Source organism: Phasianus colchicus, chromosome 36 (genome assembly GCF_987193195.1).
Source record: "Phasianus colchicus chromosome 36, bPhaCol1.hap1.1, whole genome shotgun sequence".
NCBI lineage: Eukaryota > Metazoa > Chordata > Aves > Galliformes > Phasianidae > Phasianus > Phasianus colchicus.
The window spans coordinates 94,017-119,829 of record NC_143471.1 but is presented as its reverse complement, the minus strand read 5'-3'; the positions used below and the strand labels follow the sequence as shown (position 1 = coordinate 119,829).

Below are 25,813 nucleotides of genomic sequence, written 5' to 3'. Positions count from 1 at the left end.
TAGCTCTATTTGTTTTACTTATTGATCTGTCATTATTGGTTCTTGTTAAATGTATGGCTGTTGCCAAATGGATGGTTGTCTCTTTTCACTTTCTACCTTTTCTTCATTAGGAAACATTGGTGTCACCACTGCTGAAGAGCCACCGGCTGGTGTTTGTGGCAAAATGAATGATTCTAATTGTTGTCTAAAAATTGAATGATAATGAAGAAGTTGCTAAACAAATTGCCCACGGGTGAAACGCATCCTATTTTGTGTGCTGTTGCAACTCTTGTGTTTGTTCCTTGTGTGGTTCCATGGTGGATTCAACCTATACAACCAGCGGTATCCTCCATGGACTCTGTAACCACTTCAACTGATGATGAACCAGTCCAACAGATCAGGGCAACCTTTGTAACCAAGCCCAAGAAGCCCCTTCTAACAACTGTGTAACATTTAACCCCCCTCACTCCCCACTCCTCTTTTCCCTTCTGCTTACTTTTTCTTTCCTTCTTTCTCTCTCTTTCTCTCTTTCTCTCTTTTTTCTCTCTCTCCCCACCACCAGGAACGGTCATTTGCACAGCAGTTTCAAGCAATCTTGTTTGGGCTCAAAGCTTGCTTCCTGAGGTATTTCTTGTGATGAGACTGATTTGTTTAGGAGATGAGTGATGGGTGTTGCCGTGTGGCAATCAACATCACTGTGTGGACAATTTTAGCTGTTTGCCTTCGGAAGAGAGTGCTCAGCACTGTTTACTGGTGGAAGATCTAGGCTGTGACCAAAGAAGTCCAGCTTGCTACAGGAGACTGGGGGATGATCCCATTGTATCCTGTGAAGGCAAGATACAAGTGGGCGCCTCCCTGCTCCCTCTTATCTGCTGGCAAGGCCCGGAAGATGGGAACAAAAGGAGTTCCTGCCGAGATCCAAAAGCCAGAAGCTCTCACCCCAAAAACAACTGACTCAACCACTTTGGACTTATAAATTTATAAGTTGGTACTACCACTGGAAAGGAGTTGCCATCATCGCCGTGCTGTCACCGTCGTCGTCAACAGAACAACAATGCCCGACGACCCACCATTACTGAAGATCAATGACTGAACTATGAACCACGCTGCATCCACGGTGGTGACTATCTCCTTCTTGCTTTCTATAGAGACTCCTTGCTGCTTCTTTCCTATCTGTCCTATCGCCCCCCTTCCTTTCCCCGTTCCCCTCATTCATAATAGTGTCCGTCCTCCCCTTCCCCATCTCCCTGATTAAGATCTGCAACAAACTGGTCAGACCAACATTGGAACCGTTGTCCTGTAAGCCCCGGGCATCTCCCTAAAATCTACCTGTCGGCGCTGGAAGGGATGCACCGCCCACGGCTGGCCTCCCTTTGCTATTTGCTTCGTTTAGTCTTTACTTCAGCACGTGGCAGACATCAGTAATGCAAACGGCTGACCAAGCAAGCATCAGCGGTTTCCAACGCACTGAAGTTTGAAAGGCTTCAGGAAGCGCTGGTGCATTCCTGTGTGCAGCGGCGAGGAAAAAGGAGTAACCGGAAAGCATACATATAGGTGTTGAGTTGATTTTATTGATGACTTACTCCAATTGTTAACGTTCAAGAGTAAAATGGGCAAAAGCCCAAGTCGATAGAGAGAAATGGAATCAAGTGGAAATCGGCAGTTGATTGGTGTCTTCCCGTCCCCTTCCGTCCCAGGAAAGCAAAGGCGGCCTTCCAGACTTGGCTGTTTTATTCCACAATCAGAGGGGTTGTGTAGAGGGAGTGCCGGATTCCAAAAGTGGATGCAGGCGCCTGGGGCTTGATCAGCGTCACCTGGAAGGGCGAAAAGGAAAGGCAGATCCACAAGGGCCCTTGTCTTCTCTGCTGCCCTCGCACCCTGCTGTCCCGCACCCCTCCCGATGCCAGACAGTCCCGGGTGCCTCTCTGGGCAGGGCTGAGCGCCAGCGCAGGGCCGCTGCAGCTGGAGCAGAGCTGGCTCAGGGAGCTGGGCTGGCCTGACAGGAGGTGCGCTTACGGGCACCTCCTGTCTCGGACAGGGCTGGATGTGCACCTGGGACCTCGCAGCTAACTCTCCTTCGCTGGGGGCGTGCCGCCTGGAGCCCTTCTGAGCTGCGTCCCCCAGAAGAGCTTGTGAAGGACCAGCACGCCCCGTGAAGGGAAAGGGAGCAGAGGGAGGAAAAGCTGCATGCTGTGCTGTCTGTCCCTTCCTCTGCTCGGAGGTGGCACGAGGGCAGGGAGCAGGCCTGCTGTCCGGCACTTGGTCCCTGCGGCCAGAAGCTCTTTGGCCGGAGGAAGCCTCGGGGGAAGGGGGAGAGGCGTGAAGGCTGTGCTTGTGAAACAGAGGGGAAGAGCTGAGCAGCTAGCTGCCTTACCCGGCCTACGCTGTAGTCTGCCGGCCCCGGCTTCGCTGCTTTGCCCTCTGCGGGTTTTGGTCGGGCCGCCATGGTGTACGCGGGCGCCCTGGTCTTGTAGGCATCCACAGCTACTTTGGGCAACGCCGCAGGACCCGGAGTCTGCAAGAGAGTCATGGGCACACGGGGCTGGGATCACATTCAAGGCTCTCTCTTTCCCTGGAAGCCTGCGTTAAGCAAAGGTGCAGCAGGCTTGGAAGCCCCTGTGGCACAGGGAGAGCAGCCCAGCTTTGGATGCTAACATGGAAAAGAGGAGCAGCAGAGCTCACCTTGGCGAGGTCTTCGTCAAAGCGGCCGCGCTGGCTCCTTCCCCTCATGGAGTAGCAGGGGCTGGCCAACGTGTAGGCCGTATTGGGGCCCATCAGCCTGGGCAGTGTGTAGGTGCCCGGACCTGCAGGAGGAGCAGCAGAGAGCGTGTGCGCGAGGGGCTGGAGGAGACGGAAGCAGCAGAGAGGGGCAGCCTGCCCAGCCTGCTGGTGGGAGGTCTCGCCCCTCTGCCAGTTCCTCCCTCTACTCTGGCACTGGGCCAGTGCCGGCAGCTCCGAGCCCGAGCAGCCGGAGCCTCTGCGGGCCGAGAGGTGTTGGTCATGCCAGAAAGCTTGCGGCCCCAGCGCTGCGCAGGCTGCGCAGTAGGCCCGCTGCTGGTGCTGGGCAGCAGCCCGGCCCTGGACGATGCTCAGGCTGAAGGGTCTGCCTTTGCCAGGGTCGGCGTACCTGGAGGGCGGTCTGTCCGCAGGGGCTCCCGCCGGAAGGCCATGGACTGCACCGGTGGGCACTTGAAGATGTGCCTGTTGGCTGCCTCGGTGCGGTAGTCACCTGGGGCGGAGGAGAAGAGGAAGAAAGCTGTGAAGTGCTGGTCTCCCTCTGCAGCCGCAGAGACAATGGCCCGAGGAAAGGGTCTTCTGAAGAGCTGCAGGATTGCTGGGGGACCCAGGCAGCACGTGGGGACGCTTTTCTGTGCCCCGCCACTATGTCCTGCTGTGCTGTCCCTCCTGTCAGCCCATGGCTCTTTGCTCTTTTCGGACGCGGGGTCCTTGTGCCCTCAGCCCGTGGTGCTGGGCAGCGGTCCTTCTCCGAGGGCGTTTATCGCTGCTCAGAGCCGTTTGTGTTCTCTCGCAAAAGACCTACAGCTCCATCAGGGCGCGAGCTGACTCAGGGCAAAAGCCCCGTGCTCGTCCTGTGTGGGGGAAGCGCTGCAGAAGTGGTACTCACTGGGTCCGGGGGTGACGGTGGTCTCCGTCGTGGGTCGTCCGCAAAGGTGGGCGCCCGGAGCCACGTACTTCCCGTTCCTGGTGATGGCGGGCTCCACAAAGTAGCAGGGACCTGGCCCGCAGCTCTCGGCCGCAGGCGGTTTGGTCCCGCGAAACGTGTATGCGGGGGCACGGGCTTTGGTGGGGCTGTGGCCCACGAAACCTAGGAGGAAAAGCAGAAGAGAGCACACCCCTGAGCAGCTGCACGTTTCAAGCTCCTGTGGAGCAGTTAGGCGCAGTTAGGCGCCTGGCCTCCTGACATTCCCTTCCCACGTGACTTCTTCCTCCCAGACCAACGGAGGCGAGCCGTGCGGGGCCTCGCAGCGCACAAGAGTCAGCCCCTGAGTGCAAACGGCTGAGCCAGCGCCTTGCAAAGTCACCGGAAAAAGAGAGCAGAGCTTTGGCCAGCACGCTGCCTGTAGCCAGCAGTTTCCAAAGGCCTTCTCGCACCACGCGTGCAGGCACTCCATAGCGAGAGCCCCCAGAGCGCCTCTGTGCAGCTGCCGAGCTGAGTCTGTGGGAGGCTCTGCCGGAACGGGGAAAGGCTCGGGAGCTGCTCTGCCCTGTGATGTCCCTGATGCGCGCCCCGCCCTGGGGATGGCCGCTGTACCTGTTGTCCCCGGGATGGAGTACTGGGGCCCGGGGCTGGGGAACTGGGCCGAGATGAGGCCGCGTGGGCGATGAGGTCTCCACGTCCCCACCCAGGCTTCGTCCATGCTGGCAGGCACGTGCCTCCAAACCTAAAGGCAAGAGCAGAGGAGTTAGTGACGGGCTGCCCTGGCAGAGGCAACGGGTGAGCTTTGCTTCCTGCCCCCCGCCCCTCGGAGCCCAGAGGGGCAGGCAGGAGAGGGCTGTCTCCTTTGCCCAGCTGCGAGCCGCCCGCCACGTGGCTTGCAGCTCCCAAGCCAGAAGGGCCAGCAGCAATTTCTCCTGCTCACGGCAGTCCTGCCACTCGTGCTGCACGCCCCTCACGCACAGCGGAGCTAAGCCCGCATCCTGCGGCCGGGCTCTGCAGCCTGAAGCGTGCTGGAGCTCTCCCTCACCTCTGAGAGCCTTGGAGGACGAGCGCGAAGAGGCTGAGCTGGTCTGCTGCTGGGGCTGCTCTCGGGCACAGCGCACGGCGAGCGGCTGCGGGCAGCACAGCTCACGAATGAGGTGCCTGGAGCCGGCGGGCAGCTGTCCTTGGGGAGGGCCCGGCGTCGTCATGGCAGTGCATTGTGACAGCACGCGGGCTCCGGGTGATGTCATCTCTGCTGTGACATCTCCCGGCTGGCCTGAAGCCGCGCCCTCCACGCCTTTTCCACCTCGCACTCCAGCCAGGAAAAAGCTGTAGCGCACGCTGCCGCCACCTGCAGTTGGACCGAGCTCTCAGTTCCAGCCCCGTGCCGCCCGGGGCTCCTGGGGCTTGATCAGCGTCACCTGCAAGGGAGAGAATCCCAGCGGGGAAGTGCACTGAAAGTCCCTTCCGTCTGGCACGGCCAGCTCAGCCGTGTGCAGCCACCAGCATGATGATTTGGTTGCCCTCTTTTTTAGCTTGTACCAAAGATACATGTAAATGAAGTACACGTGTTCTTGTTGTTCACTCTGTTCTGGAGTGCATACGTGGCACCAGACAATTTTTCTTTGCCCAGTCCGGCCCAGACAGGCCAGGAGTCGTAGAACCATATCATAGAATCATAGAATGGCTTGGGTTGAAAAGGACCACAATGACCATCTCGTTTCAACCCCCTGCTACATGCAGGGTCGACAACCAGCAGACCAGGCTGCCCAGAGCCACATCCAGCCTGGCCTTGAATGCCTGCAGGAATGGGGCATCCACAGCCTCCTTGGGCAACCTGTTCCAGTGCCTCACCACCGTCAGAGTGAAAGACTTCCCACTAATGTCATACCTAAACCTCCCCATTCCCCCTTCTCCTATCACTATCCACCCTTGTAAACAGTCATTCCCCCTGCTGTTTATACACCCCCTTCAAGTATTGGAAGGCCACAGTTCCAGAGGTTCCCCTGGAGCCTTCTCTTCTCCTAAGGGCTAAACCAGCCTGGTTCCCTCAACCTTTCTTCACAGGAGAGGTGCTCCAGCTCTCTGATCATCTTAGTGGTCCTGCTCTGGACTCGTTCCAAGAGCTCTGCGTCTTTGTTGTGCCGGAGGCCTCAGGTCTGGGCACAGTACTGCAGATGAGGCCTCACAAGAGCCGAGTAGAGGAGGGCAAATCACCTCCCTCTCCCCACTGGCCACCCCTTTTTAATGCAGCCCAGAACACTGCTGGCTCCCGCTGCACCCCCATCTCACCCTGAAGAAGAATAGGATCCACGATGGCAACACCGAGCTATGCAGCCTTTCCCCCAAATTCCAAGGATGCCCCCACACCTCCTCAAAACCCTCCCCAAATGCCCAGAACGCTCCAAGACCCCCCTCAGAAATCCTCAGTGGCCCATCACTGGGCCACCCCCCAACACTCCCCAAAGCCCTTACGCTGGCCACAAAGTTTCCCAGGACCCCAAACCTCACCCAGGACGCCCCCCGCCGCTACCGAAGAACTGCAGCCAGTTCATCTCGCGGAGCGCCACGGGCAGCCGGAGGAGCTCCACGTCGTACAGGTTCTCCATCTCCTTGACCAGGCGCTCCCCGCTCGCCCGCAGCTGCTCGACCCGGCTCCTCGCTGCGGGGACGGACGCGGCGTCGGACGCGGCCCGAGCGCAGAGCTCGGCCCGCCCGCCCGCCCGCGGCCTACCCTCCCGGTCGAAGTCCTTCAGGAAGGCGCTCAGCTTCCTGCCGCGCGCGCCCGTGGCCGCGGCCGCCTTCCTGCGGGCAGGAGCCATGAGGGCCGAGGAACGGCGCGAGCGCACCGAGCCCCGCTCCCGCACGGCGCGACAGCACCGCCCGCCCGCGCCGCGTTCAACCGCCGCCCAACGCGCGCCCGCCGCCCAATCAGAGCTCCGCGAGCGGCGGCGCAGCCAATGGGAGCGCGGCGCGGCGTGATGACGCCCGGCGCGGCGTGATGACGATGGCGGGCGCGGCGGGGCCGGGCCGGGCCGGGCCGGGCCGGCGCGGCCGTTGTGCTGCGGCCGTACGAGGAGCGAGCGGCGGAGCCGGGCCTGGCCTGGCCGAGCTGCTGTGGCGCGGGCCACGCGGGCCGCGCTGCCCGTCGTTGGCCGACGCGCCGGAGGGCCTGCGGGACGCGGAGCGTTACTACTAGCGGCGCCTGCAGCCTCCCGTGGCGGGGCTCCCCGGGCGGGGCTGGGGGCGCGGGCAAGGAGGAGCTTTCGGAGGCGAATCGAATGAAGGGAAACAAGCTGCGTTAAAAGCGACGTGCTTTCGCGGGCTGCTGGATCCGCAGCTGCGGAGCTGACCTTGCTAAGCCGGGCGTTGGCTGCCGAGAGCAGATGCTTTTCTGCAGACTTAGGCGCTTGGTACAGGCGGCGGCTGTCCCGTTTCTCCGAATAACGCTGTGCGCTATCCTAGCGTTAAGAACCAGACGGTGCGCACGTACTCAGTACTTTCCCTGAGATCACCAGCGTGTTGGAAATATCCAAATAATTTTCTAGGACGGTTTCTCTGATAAAGCAAATTTTATTCGCAATTGCAACGGCGGGCCTCCTGCAAGCAGGAGTGCACAGAGAAAACAGTGTTACGTCTTTTATCCCCTATTGCCCAACGCTTATCTCTTTCTCCCCTGGTTCCTCACTGGCTGAGTACTGCAGGTTCACACTCTTTTGCCACCCTTCACTAATCATACAAATACCAAGTAAACACAAATCTTTGCCGCCCAAACACAAATATCTTAATTGGTTAATTGCCTTCTAACAATTGCTTTCTTAACAAACATTTGGTCATAACTTTTGGATGTCTGTTTTACAACATAAACATAAACATAGCCTCTTAATTGTTTAATTACCCCCCTAACATTTGCGCCCTTTACACTGGGTCATTGTTCTGATCATTCATCTGTCCTTGCATAGAGATAAGCTCGGAAGGAGGATAGAGGGGAGTATCTTGGAGCCTGCCTGTGGCACCCTAACATTCCCACAGAGTGGGACAGTTCTGCTTTGTGTAAAGGCCCTGACTCCTTGAAAGTTTGTTGCATGTATTTCACTTCTGCCGGTCCAATGAACAACCTTACGGTATGTTTCCTAGTTCAGAATACTATTACCCACATTGTTTAGAACATTTAAAATCTATTGCAGCTTTGTGAGAAAGAATTTGTTAGGTAATTCGGTAACTATGTTTCTAAAATATGTTACTAATATGTATATGGTATTCTTACTTTCCACATCAGCTATTGCCAAGGATGTGTTACAGCTTAATTCTTTAGATCAATTGCCCTTTTTCAACGTTCAATGCAGAAACAACATTTTCACTTTCCACTAGCGGAGGGTTCTGCGTCCTTGCACGTGCTTGGTCCTTCTGTGCTGGATTCCAAGGATGCCCCCACACCTCACAGAATCACAGAATCACCAAGGTTGGAGAAGACCTCCAAGATCACCCAGTCCAACCATCCACCTATCACCAGTAGTACTCACTAAACCATATCCCTCAACACAAAATCCAACTGTTCCTTGAACACCTCCAGGGTCAGTGACTCCACCACCTCCCTAGGCAGCCCATTCCAATGCCTGACCACTCTTTCAGAAAAGTAGTATTTCCTAACGTCCATTCTAAATCTCCCCTGGCGCAGCTTGAAGCCATTCCCTCTAGTCCTATCACCAGTTACATGAGAGAGGAGGCCGACCCCCAGCTCACTACAACCTCCCTTCAGGTAGTTATAGAGAGCAATAAGGTCTCCTCTGAGCCTCCTCTTCTCCACACTGAACAATCCCAGCTCCTTCAGCCGCTCCTCATAAGGCCTGTGCTCCAGACCCCTCACCAGCTTTGTTGCCCTTCTTTGAACCCGCTCCAGGGCCTCAATGTCTTTCTTGCAGTGAGGGGCCCAAAACTGGACACAGCACTTGAGGTGCGGCCTCACCAGAGCTGAGTGCAGGGGCACAATCGCTTCCCTGTTCCTGCTGGCAACACCGTTCCTGATGCAGGCCAGGATGCCATTGGCCTTCTTGGCCACCCGGGCACACTGCTGGCTCATGTTCAGCCGAGCATCAATCAACACCCCCAGGTCCATTTCCTCTACGTGGTCTTCCAGCCACTCCGCCCCAAGCATGTAGCGTTGCCTGGGGTTGTTGCAGCCAAAGTGCAGGACCCGGCATTTGGTCTTGTTGAGACTCATCCCATTGGCTTCAGCCCAGCTATCCAGCCTGTCCAGATCCCTCTGTAGGGCCTCGCTACCCCCAGGCAGATCGACACTTCCAGCCAACTTGGCGTCATCCCCAAACTTAGTGAGGGTGCACTCAGTGCCCTCATCCAGGTCATCAATAAAGTTATTGAAGAGGACAGGCCCCAGCACCGACCCCTGGGGAACACCGCTTGTGACCGGTCACCAGCTGCATTTAGCTCCATTCACTACCACTCTCTGTGCCCAGTCTTCCAGCCAGTTCCTTATCCAGCCAAGAGCGTACCCGTCCAAGTCACGGGCTGTCAGCTTCTGCAGGAGAGTGCTGTGGGAGACAGTGTCAAAGGCCTTGCTGAAGTCTAGGTAGATTACATCAGCAGCCTTTCTCTCGTCTACCAGGTGGGTCACTAGATCATAGAAGGAGATCAGGTTGGTCAAACAGGACCTGCCCTTCATGAACCCATACTGGCTAGGCCTGATCCCCCGTTGTCCCACAGATGCCATGTGATCTCCCTCAAGACAATCTGCTCCATAACCTTCCCTGGCACCGGGAGGTCAGGCTAGCAGGCCTGTAGTTCCCCGGATCCTCCTTTCAACCCTTCTTATAGATGGGAGTCACATTGGCAAGCCTCCAGTCTTCTTGGACTTCAGCAGTCAACAAAGAGCGCTGATAGATAATGGCGAGCGGCTCGGCTATCACCTGCGCCAGTTCCCTTGGCACTCTCGGGTGAATCCCATCCGGCCCCATGGACTTGTGACAGTCCAGCTGGACTAGTAGGTCTCTGACTGCGTCCTCCCGAATCGCGGGGGGTTCTGTCCACACTCCAGTCCAGACTTCCGGGTCAGAGAGCGGAGTAGCCTGAGGATAGCTGGTGTCACCTTCAAAGACAGACGTAAAGAAGGCATTCAGAACCTCTGCCTTTTCCTTATCCTCAGTGGTCACATTCCCAGCCTCATCCAGTAAAGAATGAAGGTTCTCCTGAGTCCTCCTCTTATCGTTGATGTATTTTTAAAAGGGTTTCTTGTTCCTTTTAACCCCAGCGGCCAGGTTGAGTTCAAGCTGGGCTTTTGCCTTTCTGATTTTCTCTCTACACATCTTAACTTCTCTGTACTCTTTCTGAGTCACTCGTCCCTTCTTCCACAGGAGGTAGATTCTCTTTTCTCCCGGAGCCTCAAGAATAGCTCCCTATTTATCCATGCTGGTCTTCTTCCCTGCCGGCACATTTTGTGGCTCGGGGGGACAGCCATCCCTGCGCCTTTAGGACTACCTTCTTGAAGAGCGACCAGCCATCTTGGACCCCTTTACTCTCTAAGTCTGAAACCCAGAGGATTCCCCCTGCTAGCCTTCTGAATTCAAAGCCCGCCCTCCGGAAGTCCAAGGTAGCAGTTTTGCTGTTCCCCCTCCTGGCTCCACCAAGAATTGAGAACTCTACCATTTCATGGTCACTCTGTCCAAGACAGCCCCCGACCTCCACATCTCCCACCAGACATTCTCCGATTGCGAAAAGCAGGTCAAGTGGGGCAGCTCCTCTCGTCGGCTCTCTCACCAGCTGCGTCAGAAAGTTATCCTCCAAACACTCCAGAAACCTCCTAGAGTGCTGCTCCTGTCTCTTCATCCTGGTTCGGTGGTCTGTAGCAGACACCCACCAGGAAGTCTGCCTTGTCAGCCCTTACCCTGATCTTTACAGTTCTGGTTCTGCACCGTAATAGAGCCGTGGCAGTCTTGTCAAGGCTTCAGAACAACCGCCGTACTGTCATATCCACAGGAAAGGTGCGGAACAAACGCACGCTGTGGCAAGCGCAATGGAGAAGCCAGGAGTTAGTCGTCTCGCTTCTCAGCTTCTCCCCCCTCCAGCAACAACCCCCCATTGCTACTGGAGTTGCTATTACTGGAACAGTTGATCAGTTAGTAGAGACTGTTCCAAAGGCTGCTTGTCTCCAAATGGTGTTATGATAGAGAGCTGCAGCCACACCATGAATCATCTATGATGATGCCTGTTGATCCTGAGAGAATGCCTACTTTAACTAGGGGGCTTCCAGGATCATTGAAACCCATAGGCACACAACTGCAAGGAAAGATACAGGCTACGTCTCAGGCAGAAAGAAGCCGGGCAGTGTTAGAGGAAACTGTAACCTCTAACCATCTGCGGTCAGGATACAGAGGACGGACGTGGGGGGAGGTTGCCCAGGAGTCAATTAACTATGGGAGAAAATATGGTTTCTTCCAGTGGTTTCTTCCTCCAGGAAATTGGAGCCAAGGGCAGTGAGGCTTGCAGCGGTCAGCCTTGCCCCCAGGCCTCCTAGGCCAAAGCTCAGTGGGACTGGAAGGGTCTCATTGTCAGCAAAAACAGGTAGGCGACATATTGATCATAAGGGTAATTGTCTCGGGACACAGGGCTGGCACAAGGGTGTTCCACGAGATCTGATGAATGGATTAGCCACTGTCAGGTTAGAGACATTAGTTAACTGGTGGCCAGAACAGAGGCTCAAGAATCTTGAGGCAAGCACCATCTTGAGCCCAGGTCCTAGGGCCTCTCCCGAGGAACCTGAGCGGCTATCCAAGCCATTAGAAACCTGATGTCTTCACCCCTCCCAAGTGAGCGGGGTGGGGGCGGTGAAGAGTGGATGCATTAGAAAGCTCACCACAAAGCGAAACAAAGAGATCCTCGAATTAACACCTTCTGTCCAAAGGCCTCACCACTCTTGCCAGTTATCCCTGTGAGTCACACACAGTTCAGTGGCTGAGAAGCTAAGGGAAACCCTCTTATCTCCCTGGCCAGACTGTGTCGATTCACTCAGCTAACCTGAGGCCGGTTTCCCTAACCCTAATGGAATCCCTTAACGAATGTGCTTGGGAGGCTAAAGACACCCCGAAAAAGGAATATAAAATCAACACTTGCTGGATTGTTCCCTCACTTTTTAACCGTATTAACAAAGCCCAAAAAGGGCCAGTCGGTGTCTTGTTTCATTTTACAGAAGATCCCCGCAGGACCTTGATTGGACACAGAAAGGCTGATAGCTGATTTGTGTTTTGTGACAGAAGATCTGATCACGCTAGAATACTGAATATACCTCTTGATGACATGTTTTGGTTGCAATAGTGTTATGTTTTGCGTTGGTGTGGGTGTGGGTGGTGGTTGACGTCGGTGCTCGGATCTGTTAAACTTCACAACTGGGTTCAGAGTTCTTAGCCGTCATCCTCGCTTCCTGATACTCCCTGCACAGTGATAGCATTTCCTTTGAGCGCTTCTTATCAAACTGATTATGATTTGCATGTAAGTCCTCCACAGTGTTTCCAAATTCCTAACAAACTGGGAAATGAATCAAGGGACCCATCTAATATCTGTCAGATGTGGGCACAAGAGAAATCTGTCATAAAGCCTTTTGCACCGATGCTTTCCAGTGTCACACCAGCCCAGGAGCTCCATCCCAAACACGGCTGTTGGAAAGTGCCTAAGTTTTGATAAGAGATGTGTATGTTTCTGGGATTACTCCTCTTTGACGCTTTCTACTGTCGCACGCTTTCCTGTGAAAAGTTCTGTAGACTGTAACAGTACTTGAACTTGCCAAACTAGGAGCTCTATCTCTCAGCACCTGAATTGCTTTGGAAATGCTCAAGTGGAGAGTTCTCATGACACTAAATCATCTTAGAAAACATTCCATGGCAAGTCCGCATACTGTCAAATTGGACTAGATACGCTTTTGGTGAATTAACTGAAGTGTCCTATTGTATGGCCGTTGAGAAACACCACAACCTCTACTGAAGAATTCCCATCTGGATCCTGGCTTCCACTGGGAGTTCCTGGGTGGGCTACGCAGCTGACACAAATAGCTCTATTTGTTTTACTTATTGATCTGTCATTATTGGTTCTTGTTAAATGTATGGCTGTTGCCAAATGGATGGTTGTCTCTTTTCACTTTCTACCTTTTCTTCATTAGGAAACATTGGTGTCACCACTGCTGAAGAGCCACCGGCTGGTGTTTGTGGCAAAATGAATGATTCTAATTGTTGTCTAAAAATTGAATGATAATGAAGAAGTTGCTAAACAAATTGCCCACGGGTGAAACGCATCCTATTTTGTGTGCTGTTGCAACTCTTGTGTTTGTTCCTTGTGTGGTTCCATGGTGGATTCAACCTATACAACCAGCGGTATCCTCCATGGACTCTGTAACCACTTCAACTGATGATGAACCAGTCCAACAGATCAGGGCAACCTTTGTAACCAAGCCCAAGAAGCCCCTTCTAACAACTGTGTAACATTTAACCCCCCTTACTCCCCACTCCTCTTTTCCCTTCTGCTTACTTTTTCTTTCCTTCTTTCTCTCTCTTTCTCTCTTTCTCTCTTTTTTCTCTCTCTCCCCACCACCAGGAACGGTCATTTGCACAGCAGTTTCAAGCAATCTTGTTTGGGCTCAAAGCTTGCTTCCTGAGGTATTTCTTGTGATGAGACTGATTTGTTTAGGAGATGAGTGATGGGTGTTGCCGTGTGGCAATCAACATCACTGTGTGGACAATTTTAGCTGTTTGCCTTCGGAAGAGAGTGCTCAGCACTGTTTACTGGTGGAAGATCTAGGCTGTGACCAAAGAAGTCCAGCTTGCTACAGGAGACTGGGGGATGATCCCATTGTATCCTGTGAAGGCAAGATACAAGTGGGCGCCTCCCTGCTCCCTCTTATCTGCTGGCAAGGCCCGGAAGATGGGAACAAAAGGAGTTCCTGCCGAGATCCAAAAGCCAGAAGCTCTCACCCCAAAAACAACTGACTCAACCACTTTGGACTTATAAATTTATAAGTTGGTACTACCACTGGAAAGGAGTTGCCATCATCGCCGTGCTGTCACCGTCGTCGTCAACAGAACAACAATGCCCGACGACCCACCATTACTGAAGATCAATGACTGAACTATGAACCACGCTGCATCCACGGTGGTGACTATCTCCTTCTTGCTTTCTATAGAGACTCCTTGCTGCTTCTTTCCTATCTGTCCTATCGCCCCCCTTCCTTTCCCCGTTCCCCTCATTCATAATAGTGTCCGTCCTCCCCTTCCCCATCTCCCTGATTAAGATCTGCAACAAACTGGTCAGACCAACATTGGAACCGTTGTCCTGTAAGCCCCGGGCATCTCCCTAAAATCTACCTGTCGGCGCTGGAAGGGATGCACCGCCCACGGCTGGCCTCCCTTTGCTATTTGCTTCGTTTAGTCTTTACTTCAGCACGTGGCAGACATCAGTAATGCAAACGGCTGACCAAGCAAGCATCAGCGGTTTCCAACGCACTGAAGTTTGAAAGGCTTCAGGAAGCGCTGGTGCATTCCTGTGTGCAGCGGCGAGGAAAAAGGAGTAACCGGAAAGCATACATATAGGTGTTGAGTTGATTTTATTGATGACTTACTCCAATTGTTAACGTTCAAGAGTAAAATGGGCAAAAGCCCAAGTCGATAGAGAGAAATGGAATCAAGTGGAAATCGGCAGTTGATTGGTGTCTTCCCGTCCCCTTCCGTCCCAGGAAAGCAAAGGCGGCCTTCCAGACTTGGCTGTTTTATTCCACAATCAGAGGGGTTGTGTAGAGGGAGTGCCGGATTCCAAAAGTGGATGCAGGCGCCTGGGGCTTGATCAGCGTCACCTGGAAGGGCGAAAAGGAAAGGCAGATCCACAAGGGCCCTTGTCTTCTCTGCTGCCCTCGCACCCTGCTGTCCCGCACCCCTCCCGATGCCAGACAGTCCCGGGTGCCTCTCTGGGCAGGGCTGAGCGCCAGCGCAGGGCCGCTGCAGCTGGAGCAGAGCTGGCTCAGGGAGCTGGGCTGGCCTGACAGGAGGTGCGCTTACGGGCACCTCCTGTCTCGGACAGGGCTGGATGTGCACCTGGGACCTCGCAGCTAACTCTCCTTCGCTGGGGGCGTGCCGCCTGGAGCCCTTCTGAGCTGCGTCCCCCAGAAGAGCTTGTGAAGGACCAGCACGCCCCGTGAAGGGAAAGGGAGCAGAGGGAGGAAAAGCTGCATGCTGTGCTGTCTGTCCCTTCCTCTGCTCGGAGGTGGCACGAGGGCAGGGAGCAGGCCTGCTGTCCGGCACTTGGTCCCTGCGGCCAGAAGCTCTTTGGCCGGAGGAAGCCTCGGGGGAAGGGGGAGAGGCGTGAAGGCTGTGCTTGTGAAACAGAGGGGAAGAGCTGAGCAGCTAGCTGCCTTACCCGGCCTACGCTGTAGTCTGCCGGCCCCGGCTTCGCTGCTTTGCCCTCTGCGGGTTTTGGTCGGGCCGCCATGGTGTACGCGGGCGCCCTGGTCTTGTAGGCATCCACAGCTACTTTGGGCAACGCCGCAGGACCCGGAGTCTGCAAGAGAGTCATGGGCACACGGGGCTGGGATCACATTCAAGGCTCTCTCTTTCCCTGGAAGCCTGCGTTAAGCAAAGGTGCAGCAGGCTTGGAAGCCCCTGTGGCACAGGGAGAGCAGCCCAGCTTTGGATGCTAACATGGAAAAGAGGAGCAGCAGAGCTCACCTTGGCGAGGTCTTCGTCAAAGCGGCCGCGCTGGCTCCTTCCCCTCATGGAGTAGCAGGGGCTGGCCAACGTGTAGGCCGTATTGGGGCCCATCAGCCTGGGCAGTGTGTAGGTGCCCGGACCTGCAGGAGGAGCAGCAGAGAGCGTGTGCGCGAGGGGCTGGAGGAGACGGAAGCAGCAGAGAGGGGCAGCCTGCCCAGCCTGCTGGTGGGAGGTCTCGCCCCTCTGCCAGTTCCTCCCTCTACTCTGGCACTGGGCCAGTGCCGGCAGCTCCGAGCCCGAGCAGCCGGAGCCTCTGCGGGCCGAGAGGTGTTGGTCATGCCAGAAAGCTTGCGGCCCCAGCGCTGCGCAGGCTGCGCAGTAGGCCCGCTGCTGGTGCTGGGCAGCAGCCCGGCCCTGGACGATGCTCAGGCTGAAGGGTCTGCCTTTGCCAGGGTCGGCGTACCTGGAGGGCGGTCTGTCCGCAGGGGCTCCCGCCGGAAGGCCATGGACTGCACCGGTGGGCACTTGAAGATGTGCCTGTTGGCTGCCTCGGTGCGGTAGTCACCTGGGGCGGAGGAGAAGAGGAAGAAAGCTGTGAAGTGCTGGTCTCCCTCTGCAGCCGCAGAGACAATGGCCCGAGGAAAGGGTCTTCTGAAGAGCTGCAGGATTGCTGGGGGACCCAGGCAGCACGTGGGGACGCTTTTCTGTGCCCCGCCACTATGTCCTGCTGTGCTGTCCCTCCTGTCAGCCCATGGCTCTTTGCTCTTTTCGGACGCGGGGTCCTTGTGCCCTCAGCCCGTGGTGCTGGGCAGCGGTCCTTCTCCGAGGGCGTTTATCGCTGCTCAGAGCCGTTTGTGTTCTCTCGCAAAAGACCTACAGCTCCATCAGGGCGCGAGCTGACTCAGGGCAAAAGCCCCGTGCTCGTCCTGTGTGGGGGAAGCGCTGCAGAAGTGGTACTCACTGGGTCCGGGGGTGACGGTGGTCTCCGTCGTGGGTCGTCCGCAAAGGTGGGCGCCCGGAGCCACGTACTTCCCGTTCCTGGTGATGGCGGGCTCCACAAAGTAGCAGGGACCTGGCCCGCAGCTCTCGGCCGCAGGCGGTTTGGTCCCGCGAAACGTGTATGCGGGGGCACGGGCTTTGGTGGGGCTGTGGCCCACGAAACCTAGGAGGAAAAGCAGAAGAGAGCACACCCCTGAGCAGCTGCACGTTTCAAGCTCCTGTGGAGCAGTTAGGCGCAGTTAGGCGCCTGGCCTCCTGACATTCCCTTCCCACGTGACTTCTTCCTCCCAGACCAACGGAGGCGAGCCGTGCGGGGCCTCGCAGCGCACAAGAGTCAGCCCCTGAGTGCAAACGGCTGAGCCAGCGCCTTGCAAAGTCACCGGAAAAAGAGAGCGGAGCTTTGGCCAGCACGCTGCCTGTAGCCAGCAGTTTCCAAAGGCCTTCTCGCACCACGCGTGCAGGCACTCCATAGCGAGAGCCCCCAGAGCGCCTCTGTGCAGCTGCCGAGCTGAGTCTGTGGGAGGCTCTGCCGGAACGGGGAAAGGCTCGGGAGCTGCTCTGCCCTGTGATGTCCCTGATGCGCGCCCCGCCCTGGGGATGGCCGCTGTACCTGTTGTCCCCGGGATGGAGTACTGGGGCCCGGGGCTGGGGAACTGGGCCGAGATGAGGCCGCGTGGGCGATGAGGTCTCCACGTCCCCACCCAGGCTTCGTCCATGCTGGCAGGCACGTGCCTCCAAACCTAAAGGCAAGAGCAGAGGAGTTAGTGACGGGCTGCCCTGGCAGAGGCAACGGGTGAGCTTTGCTTCCTGCCCCCCGCCCCTCGGAGCCCAGAGGGGCAGGCAGGAGAGGGCTGTCTCCTTTGCCCAGCTGCGAGCCGCCCGCCACGTGGCTTGCAGCTCCCAAGCCAGAAGGGCCAGCAGCAATTTCTCCTGCTCACGGCAGTCCTGCCACTCGTGCTGCACGCCCCTCACGCACAGCGGAGCTAAGCCCGCATCCTGCGGCCGGGCTCTGCAGCCTGAAGCGTGCTGGAGCTCTCCCTCACCTCTGAGAGCCTTGGAGGACGAGCGCGAAGAGGCTGAGCTGGTCTGCTGCTGGGGCTGCTCTCGGGCACAGCGCACGGCGAGCGGCTGCGGGCAGCACAGCTCACGAATGAGGTGCCTGGAGCCGGCGGGCAGCTGTCCTTGGGGAGGGCCCGGCGTCGTCATGGCAGTGCATTGTGACAGCACGCGGGCTCCGGGTGATGTCATCTCTGCTGTGACATCTCCCGGCTGGCCTGAAGCCGCGCCCTCCACGCCTTTTCCACCTCGCACTCCAGCCAGGAAAAAGCTGTAGCGCACGCTGCCGCCACCTGCAGTTGGACCGAGCTCTCAGTTCCAGCCCCGTGCCGCCCGGGGCTCCTGGGGCTTGATCAGCGTCACCTGCAAGGGAGAGAATCCCAGCGGGGAAGTGCACTGAAAGTCCCTTCCGTCTGGCACGGCCAGCTCAGCCGTGTGCAGCCACCAGCATGATGATTTGGTTGCCCTCTTTTTTAGCTTGTACCAAAGATACATGTAAATGAAGTACACGTGTTCTTGTTGTTCACTCTGTTCTGGAGTGCATACGTGGCACCAGACAATTTTTCTTTGCCCAGTCCGGCCCAGACAGGCCAGGAGTCGTAGAACCATATCATAGAATCATAGAATGGCTTGGGTTGAAAAGGACCACAATGACCATCTCGTTTCAACCCCCTGCTACATGCAGGGTCGACAACCAGCAGACCAGGCTGCCCAGAGCCACATCCAGCCTGGCCTTGAATGCCTGCAGGAATGGGGCATCCACAGCCTCCTTGGGCAACCTGTTCCAGTGCCTCACCACCGTCAGAGTGAAAGACTTCCCACTAATGTCATACCTAAACCTCCCCATTCCCCCTTCTCCTATCACTATCCACCCTTGTAAACAGTCATTCCCCCTGCTGTTTATACACCCCCTTCAAGTATTGGAAGGCCACAGTTCCAGAGGTTCCCCTGGAGCCTTCTCTTCTCCTAAGGGCTAAACCAGCCTGGTTCCCTCAACCTTTCTTCACAGGAGAGGTGCTCCAGCTCTCTGATCATCTTAGTGGTCCTGCTCTGGACTCGTTCCAAGAGCTCTGCGTCTTTGTTGTGCCGGAGGCCTCAGGTCTGGGCACAGTACTGCAGATGAGGCCTCACAAGAGCCGAGTAGAGGAGGGCAAATCACCTCCCTCTCCCCACTGGCCACCCCTTTTTAATGCAGCCCAGAACACTGCTGGCTCCCGCTGCACCCCCATCTCACCCTGAAGAAGAATAGGATCCACGATGGCAACACCGAGCTATGCAGCCTTTCCCCCAAATTCCAAGGATGCCCCCACACCTCCTCAAAACCCTCCCCAAATGCCCAGAACGCTCCAAGACCCCCCTCAGAAATCCTCAGTGGCCCATCACTGGGCCACCCCCCAACACTCCCCAAAGCCCTTACGCTGGCCACAAAGTTTCCCAGGACCCCAAACCTCACCCAGGACGCCCCCCGCCGCTACCGAAGAACTGCAGCCAGTTCATCTCGCGGAGCGCCACGGGCAGCCGGAGGAGCTCCACGTCGTACAGGTTCTCCATCTCCTTGACCAGGCGCTCCCCGCTCGCCCGCAGCTGCTCGACCCGGCTCCTCGCTGCGGGGACTGACGCGGCGTCGGACGCGGCCCGAGCGCAGAGCTCGGCCCGCCCGCCCGCCCGCGGCCTACCCTCCCGGTCGAAGTCCTTCAGGAAGGCGCTCAGCTTCCTGCCGCGCGCGCCCGTGGCCGCGGCCGCCTTCCTGCGGGCAGGAGCCATGAGGGCCGAGGAACGGCGCGAGCGCACCGAGCCCCGCTCCCGCACGGCGCGACAGCACCGCCCGCCCGCGCCGCGTTCAACCGCCGCCCAACGCGCGCCCGCCGCCCAATCAGAGCTCCGCGAGCGGCGGCGCAGCCAATGGGAGCGCGGCGCGGCGTGATGACGCCCGGCGCGGCGTGATGACGATGGCGGGCGCGGCGGGGCCGGGCCGGGCCGGGCCGGGCCGGCGCGGCCGTTGTGCTGCGGCCGTACGAGGAGCGAGCGGCGGAGCCGGGCCTGGCCTGGCCGAGCTGCTGTGGCGCGGGCCACGCGGGCCGCGCTGCCCGTCGTTGGCCGACGCGCCGGAGGGCCTGCGGGACGCGGAGCGTTACTACTAGCGGCGCCTGCAGCCTCCCGTGGCGGGGCTCCCCGGGCGGGGCTGGGGGCGCGGGCAAGGAGGAGCTTTCGGAGGCGAATCGAATGAAGGGAAACAAGCTGCGTTAAAAGCGACGTGCTTTCGCGGGCTGCTGGATCCGCAGCTGCGGAGCTGACCTTGCTAAGCCGGGCGTTGGCTGCCGAGAGCAGATGCTTTTCTGCAGACTTAGGCGCTTGGTACAGGCGGCGGCTGTCCCGTTTCTCCGAATAACGCTGTGCGCTATCCTAGCGTTAAGAACCAGACGGTGCGCACGTACTCAGTACTTTCCCTGAGATCACCAGCGTGTTGGAAATATCCAAATAATTTTCTAGGACGGTTTCTCTGATAAAGCAAATTTTATTCGCAATTGCAACGGCGGGCCTCCTGCAAGCAGGAGTGCACAGAGAAAACAGTGTTACGTCTTTTATCCCCTATTGCCCAACGCTTATCTCTTTCTCCCCTGGTTCCTCACTGGCTGAGTACTGCAGGTTCACACTCTTTTGCCACCCTTCACTAATCATACAAATACCAAGTAAACACAAATCTTTGCCGCCCAAACACAAATATCTTAATTGGTTAATTGCCTTCTAACAATTGCTTTCTTAACAAACATTTGGTCATAACTTTTGGATGTCTGTTTTACAACATAAACATAAACATAGCCTCTTAATTGTTTAATTACCCCCCTAACATTTGCGCCCTTTACACTGGGTCATTGTTCTGATCATTCATCTGTCCTTGCATAGAGATAAGCTCGGAAGGAGGATAGAGGGGAGTATCTTGGAGCCTGCCTGTGGCACCCTAACATTCCCACAGAGTGGGACAGTTCTGCTTTGTGTAAAGGCCCTGACTCCTTGAAAGTTTGTTGCATGTATTTCACTTCTGCCGGTCCAATGAACAACCTTACGGTATGTTTCCTAGTTCAGAATACTATTACCCACATTGTTTAGAACATTTAAAATCTATTGCAGCTTTGTGAGAAAGAATTTGTTAGGTAATTCGGTAACTATGTTTCTAAAATATGTTACTAATATGTATATGGTATTCTTACTTTCCACATCAGCTATTGCCAAGGATGTGTTACAGCTTAATTCTTTAGATCAATTGCCCTTTTTCAACGTTCAATGCAGAAACAACATTTTCACTTTCCACTAGCGGAGGGTTCTGCGTCCTTGCACGTGCTTGGTCCTTCTGTGCTGGATTCCAAGGATGCCCCCACACCTCACAGAATCACAGAATCACCAAGGTTGGAGAAGACCTCCAAGATCACCCAGTCCAACCATCCACCTATCACCAGTAGTACTCACTAAACCATATCCCTCAACACAAAATCCAACTGTTCCTTGAACACCTCCAGGGTCAGTGACTCCACCACCTCCCTAGGCAGCCCATTCCAGTGCCTGACCACTCTTTCAGAAAAGTAGTATTTCCTAACGTCCATTCTAAATCTCCCCTGGCGCAGCTTGAAGCCATTCCCTCTAGTCCTATCACCAGTTACATGAGAGAGGAGGCCGACCCCCAGCTCACTACAACCTCCCTTCAGGTAGTTATAGAGAGCAATAAGGTCTCCTCTGAGCCTCCTCTTCTCCACACTGAACAATCCCAGCTCCTTCAGCCGCTCCTCATAAGGCCTGTGCTCCAGACCCCTCACCAGCTTTGTTGCCCTTCTTTGAACCCGCTCCAGGGCCTCAATGTCTTTCTTGCAGTGAGGGGCCCAAAACTGGACACAGCACTTGAGGTGCGGCCTCACCAGAGCTGAGTGCAGGGGCACAATCGCTTCCCTGTTCCTGCTGGCAACACCGTTCCTGATGCAGGCCAGGATGCCATTGGCCTTCTTGGCCACCCGGGCACACTGCTGGCTCATGTTCAGCCGAGCATCGATCAACACCCCCAGGTCCATTTCCTCTACGTGGTCTTCCAGCCACTCCGCCCCAAGCATGTAGCGTTGCCTGGGGTTGTTGCAGCCAAAGTGCAGGACCCGGCATTTGGTCTTGTTGAGACTCATCCCATTGGCTTCAGCCCAGCTATCCAGCCTGTCCAGATCCCTCTGTAGGGCCTCGCTACCCCCAGGCAGATCGACACTTCCAGCCAACTTGGCGTCATCCCCAAACTTAGTGAGGGTGCACTCAGTGCCCTCATCCAGGTCATCAATAAAGTTATTGAAGAGGACAGGCCCCAGCACCGACCCCTGGGGAACACCGCTTGTGACCGGTCACCAGCTGCATTTAGCTCCATTCACTACCACTCTCTGTGCCCAGTCTTCCAGCCAGTTCCTTATCCAGCCAAGAGCATACCCGTCCAAGTCACGGGCTGTCAGCTTCTGCAGGAGAGTGCTGTGGGAGACAGTGTCAAAGGCCTTGCTGAAGTCTAGGTAGATTACATCAGCAGCCTTTCTCTCGTCTACCAGGCGGGTCACTAGATCATAGAAGGAGATCAGGTTGGTCAAACAGGACCTGCCCTTCATGAACCCATACTGGCTAGGCCTGATCCCCCGTTGTCCCACAGATGCCATGTGATCTCCCTCAAGACAATCTGCTCCATAACCTTCCCTGGCACCGGGAGGTCAGGCTAGCAGGCCTGTAGTTCCCCGGATCCTCCTTTCAACCCTTCTTATAGATGGGAGTCACATTGGCAAGCCTCCAGTCTTCTTGGACTTCAGCAGTCAACAAAGAGCGCTGATAGATAATGGCGAGCGGCTCGGCTATCACCTGCGCCAGTTCCCTTGGCACTCTCGGGTGAATCCCATCCGGCCCCATGGACTTGTGACAGTCCAGCTGGACTAGTAGGTCTCTGACTGCGTCCTCCCGAATCGCGGGGGGTTCTGTCCACACTCCAGTCCAGACTTCCGGGTCAGAGAGCGGAGTAGCCTGAGGATAGCTGGTGTCACCTTCAAAGACAGACGTAAAGAAGGCATTCAGAACCTCTGCCTTTTCCTTATCCTCAGTGGTCACATTCCCAGCCTCATCCAGTAAAGAATGAAGGTTCTCCTGAGTCCTCCTCTTATCGTTGATGTATTTTTAAAAGGGTTTCTTGTTCCTTTTAACCCCAGCGGCCAGGTTGAGTTCAAGCTGGGCTTTTGCCTTTCTGATTTTCTCTCTACACATCTTAACTTCTCTGTACTCTTTCTGAGTCACTCGTCCCTTCTTCCACAGGAGGTAGATTCTCTTTTCTTCCGGAGCCTCAAGAATAGCTCCCTATTTATCCATGCTGGTCTTCTTCCCTGCCGGCACATTTTGTGGCTCGGGGGGACAGCCATCCCTGCGCCTTTAGGACTACCTTCTTGAAGAGCGACCAGCCGTCTTGGACCCCTTTACTCTCTAAGTCTGAAACCCAGAGGATTCCCCCTGCTAGCCTTCTGAATTCAAAGCCCGCCCTCCGGAAGTCCAAGGTAGCAGTTTTGCTGTTCCCCCTCCTGGCTCCACCAAGAATTGAGAACTCTACCATTTCATGGTCACTCTGTCCAAGACAGCCCCCGACCTCCACATCTCCCACCAGACATTCTCCGATTGCGAAAAGCAGGTCAAGTGGGGCAGCTCCTCTCGTCGGCTCTCTCACCAGCTGCGTCAGAAAGTTATCCTCCAAACACTCCAGAAACCTCCTAGAGTGCTGCTCCTGTCTCTTCATCCTGGTTCGGTGGTCTGTAGCAGACACCCACCAGGAAGTCTGCCTTGTCAGCCCTTACCCTGATCTTTACAGTTCTGGTTCTGCACCGTAATAGAGCCGTGGCAGTCTTGTCAAGGCTTCAGAACAACCGCCGTACTGTCATATCCACAGGAAAGGTGCGGAACAAACGCACGCTGTGGCAAGCGCAATGGAGAAGCCAGGAGTTAGTCGTCTCGCTTCTCAGCTTCTCCCCCCTCCAGCAACAACCCCCCATTGCTACTGGAGTTGCTATTACTGGAACAGTTGATCAGTTAGTAGAGACTGTTCCAAAGGCTGCTTGTCTCCAAATGGTGTTATGATAGAGAGCTGCAGCCACACCATGAATCATCTATGATGATGCCTGTTGATCCTGAGAGAATGCCTACTTTAACTAGGGGGCTTCCAGGATCATTGAAACCCATAGGCACACAACTGCAAGGAAAGATACAGGCTACGTCTCAGGCAGAAAGAAGCCGGGCAGTGTTAGAGGAAACTGTAACCTCTAACCATCTGCGGTCAGGATACAGAGGACGGATGTGGGGGGAGGTTGCCCAGGAGTCAATTAACTATGGGAGGAAATATGGTTTCTTCCAGTGGTTTCTTCCTCCAGGAAATTGGAGCCAAGGGCAGTGAGGCTTGCAGCGGTCAGCCTTGCCCCCAGGCCTCCTAGGCCAAAGCTCAGTGGGACTGGAAGGGTCTCATTGTCAGCAAAAACAGGTAGGCGACATATTGATCATAAGGGTAATTGTCTCGGGACACAGGGCTGGCACAAGGGTGTTCCACGAGATCTGATGAATGGATTAGCCACTGTCAGGTTAGAGACATTAGTTAACTGGTGGCCAGAACAGAGGCTCAAGAATCTTGAGGCAAGCACCATCTTGAGCCCAGGTCCTAGGGCCTCTCCCGAGGAACCTGAGCGGCTATCCAAGCCATTAGAAACCTGATGTCTTCACCCCTCCCAAGTGAGCGGGGTGGGGGCGGTGAAGAGTGGATGCATTAGAAAGCTCACCACAAAGCGAAACAAAGAGATCCTCGATTTAACACCTTCTGTCCAAAGGCCTCACCACTCTTGCCAGTTATCCCTGTGAGTCACACACAGTTCAGTGGCTGAGAAGCTAAGGGAAACCCTCTTATCTCCCTGGCCAGACTGTGTCGATTCACTCAGCTAACCTGAGGCCGGTTTCCCTAACCCTAATGGAATCCCTTAACGAATGTGCTTGGGAGGCTAAAGACACCCCGAAAAAGGAATATAAAATCAACACTTGCTGGATTGTTCCCTCACTTTTTAACCGTATTAACAAAGCCCAAAAAGGGCCAGTCGGTGTCTTGTTTCATTTTACAGAAGATCCCCGCAGGACCTTGATTGGACACAGAAAGGCTGATAGCTGATTTGTGTTTTGTGACAGAAGATCTGATCACGCTAGAATACTGAATATACCTCTTGATGACATGTTTTGGTTGCAATAGTGTTATGTTTTGCGTTGGTGTGGGTGTGGGTGGTGGTTGACGTCGGTGCTCGGATCTGTTAAACTTCACAACTGGGTTCAGAGTTCTTAGCCGTCATCCTCGCTTCCTGATACTCCCTGCACAGTGATAGCATTTCCTTTGAGCGCTTCTTATCAAACTGATTATGATTTGCATGTAAGTCCTCCACAGTGTTTCCAAATTCCTAACAAACTGGGAAATGAATCAAGGGACCCATCTAATATCTGTCAGATGTGGGCACAAGAGAAATCTGTCATAAAGCCTTTTGCACCGATGCTTTCCAGTGTCACACCAGCCCAGGAGCTCCATCCCAAACACGGCTGTTGGAAGGTGCCTAAGTTTTGATAAGAGATGTGTATGTTTCTGGGATTACTCCTCTTTGACGCTTTCTACTGTCGCACGCTTTCCTGTGAAAAGTTCTGTAGACTGTAACAGTACTTGAACTTGCCAAACTAGGAGCTCTATCTCTCAGCACCTGAATTGCTTTGGAAATGCTCAAGTGGAGAGTTCTCATGACACTAAATCATCTTAGAAAACATTCCATGGCAAGTCCGCATACTGTCAAATTGGACTAGATACGCTTTTGGTGAATTAACTGAAGTGTCCTATTGTATGGCCGTTGAGAAACACCACAACCTCTACTGAAGAATTCCCATCTGGATCCTGGCTTCCACTGGGAGTTCCTGGGTGGGCTACGCAGCTGACACAAATAGCTCTATTTGTTTTACTTATTGATCTGTCATTATTGGTTCTTGTTAAATGTATGGCTGTTGCCAAATGGATGGTTGTCTCTTTTCACTTTCTACCTTTTCTTCATTAGGAAACATTGGTGTCACCACTGCTGAAGAGCCACCGGCTGGTGTTTGTGGCAAAATGAATGATTCTAATTGTTGTCTAAAAATTGAATGATAATGAAGAAGTTGCTAAACAAATTGCCCACGGGTGAAACGCATCCTATTTTGTGTGCTGTTGCAACTCTTGTGTTTGTTCCTTGTGTGGTTCCATGGTGGATTCAACCTATACAACCAGCGGTATCCTCCATGGACTTTGTAACCACTTCAACTGATGATGAACCAGTCCAACAGATCAGGGCAACCTTTGTAACCAAGCCCAAGAAGTCCCTTCTAACAACTGTGT

The 25,813-nt window shown here is 55.3% G+C and overlaps 2 protein-coding genes and 1 long non-coding RNA gene across 3 annotated transcripts in view; 1 reads left to right on the top strand and 2 right to left on the bottom strand.

Annotated features, from left to right (window-relative positions):
* LOC149913500 (uncharacterized) overlaps positions 1 to 25,813 on the top strand; it is a 207,287-nt gene that overhangs the window by 158,003 nt on the left and 23,471 nt on the right. The gene's annotated exons all lie outside the window — the stretch shown is intronic.
* On the bottom strand, positions 1,531 to 6,558 carry LOC149913503 (uncharacterized). The gene is made up of 2 exons (XM_090129411.1): positions 6,152 to 6,558; positions 1,531 to 4,382 (listed from the first exon to the last, which is right to left on the bottom strand). Exons 1-2 carry the CDS (start codon positions 6,460 to 6,462, stop codon positions 4,019 to 4,021), a joined length of 675 nt encoding a protein of 224 aa, XP_089985537.1. The 5' UTR covers positions 6,463 to 6,558; the 3' UTR covers positions 1,531 to 4,018.
* On the bottom strand, positions 14,224 to 19,251 carry LOC149913502 (uncharacterized). Its single transcript, XM_090129409.1, has 2 exons — positions 18,845 to 19,251; positions 14,224 to 17,075 (listed from the first exon to the last, which is right to left on the bottom strand). Exons 1-2 carry the CDS (start codon positions 19,153 to 19,155, stop codon positions 16,712 to 16,714), a joined length of 675 nt encoding a protein of 224 aa, XP_089985535.1. The 5' UTR covers positions 19,156 to 19,251; the 3' UTR covers positions 14,224 to 16,711.

What these genes read in the sequence shown, in the direction of transcription:
- LOC149913502 (XM_090129409.1), bottom strand. Translation starts at nt 19,155, where the DNA reads ATGGCTCCTGCCCGCAGGAAGGCGGCCGCGGCCACGGGCGCGCGCGGC. An exon ending in AGCGGCGGGGGGCGTCCTGG is followed by an intron (nt 17,076 to 18,844) that starts GTGAGGTTTGGG and finishes TCTTGCCTTTAG; the next exon opens with GTTTGGAGGCACGTGCCTGC.
- LOC149913503 (XM_090129411.1), bottom strand. Translation starts at nt 6,462, where the DNA reads ATGGCTCCTGCCCGCAGGAAGGCGGCCGCGGCCACGGGCGCGCGCGGC. An exon ending in AGCGGCGGGGGGCGTCCTGG is followed by an intron (nt 4,383 to 6,151) that starts GTGAGGTTTGGG and finishes TCTTGCCTTTAG; the next exon opens with GTTTGGAGGCACGTGCCTGC.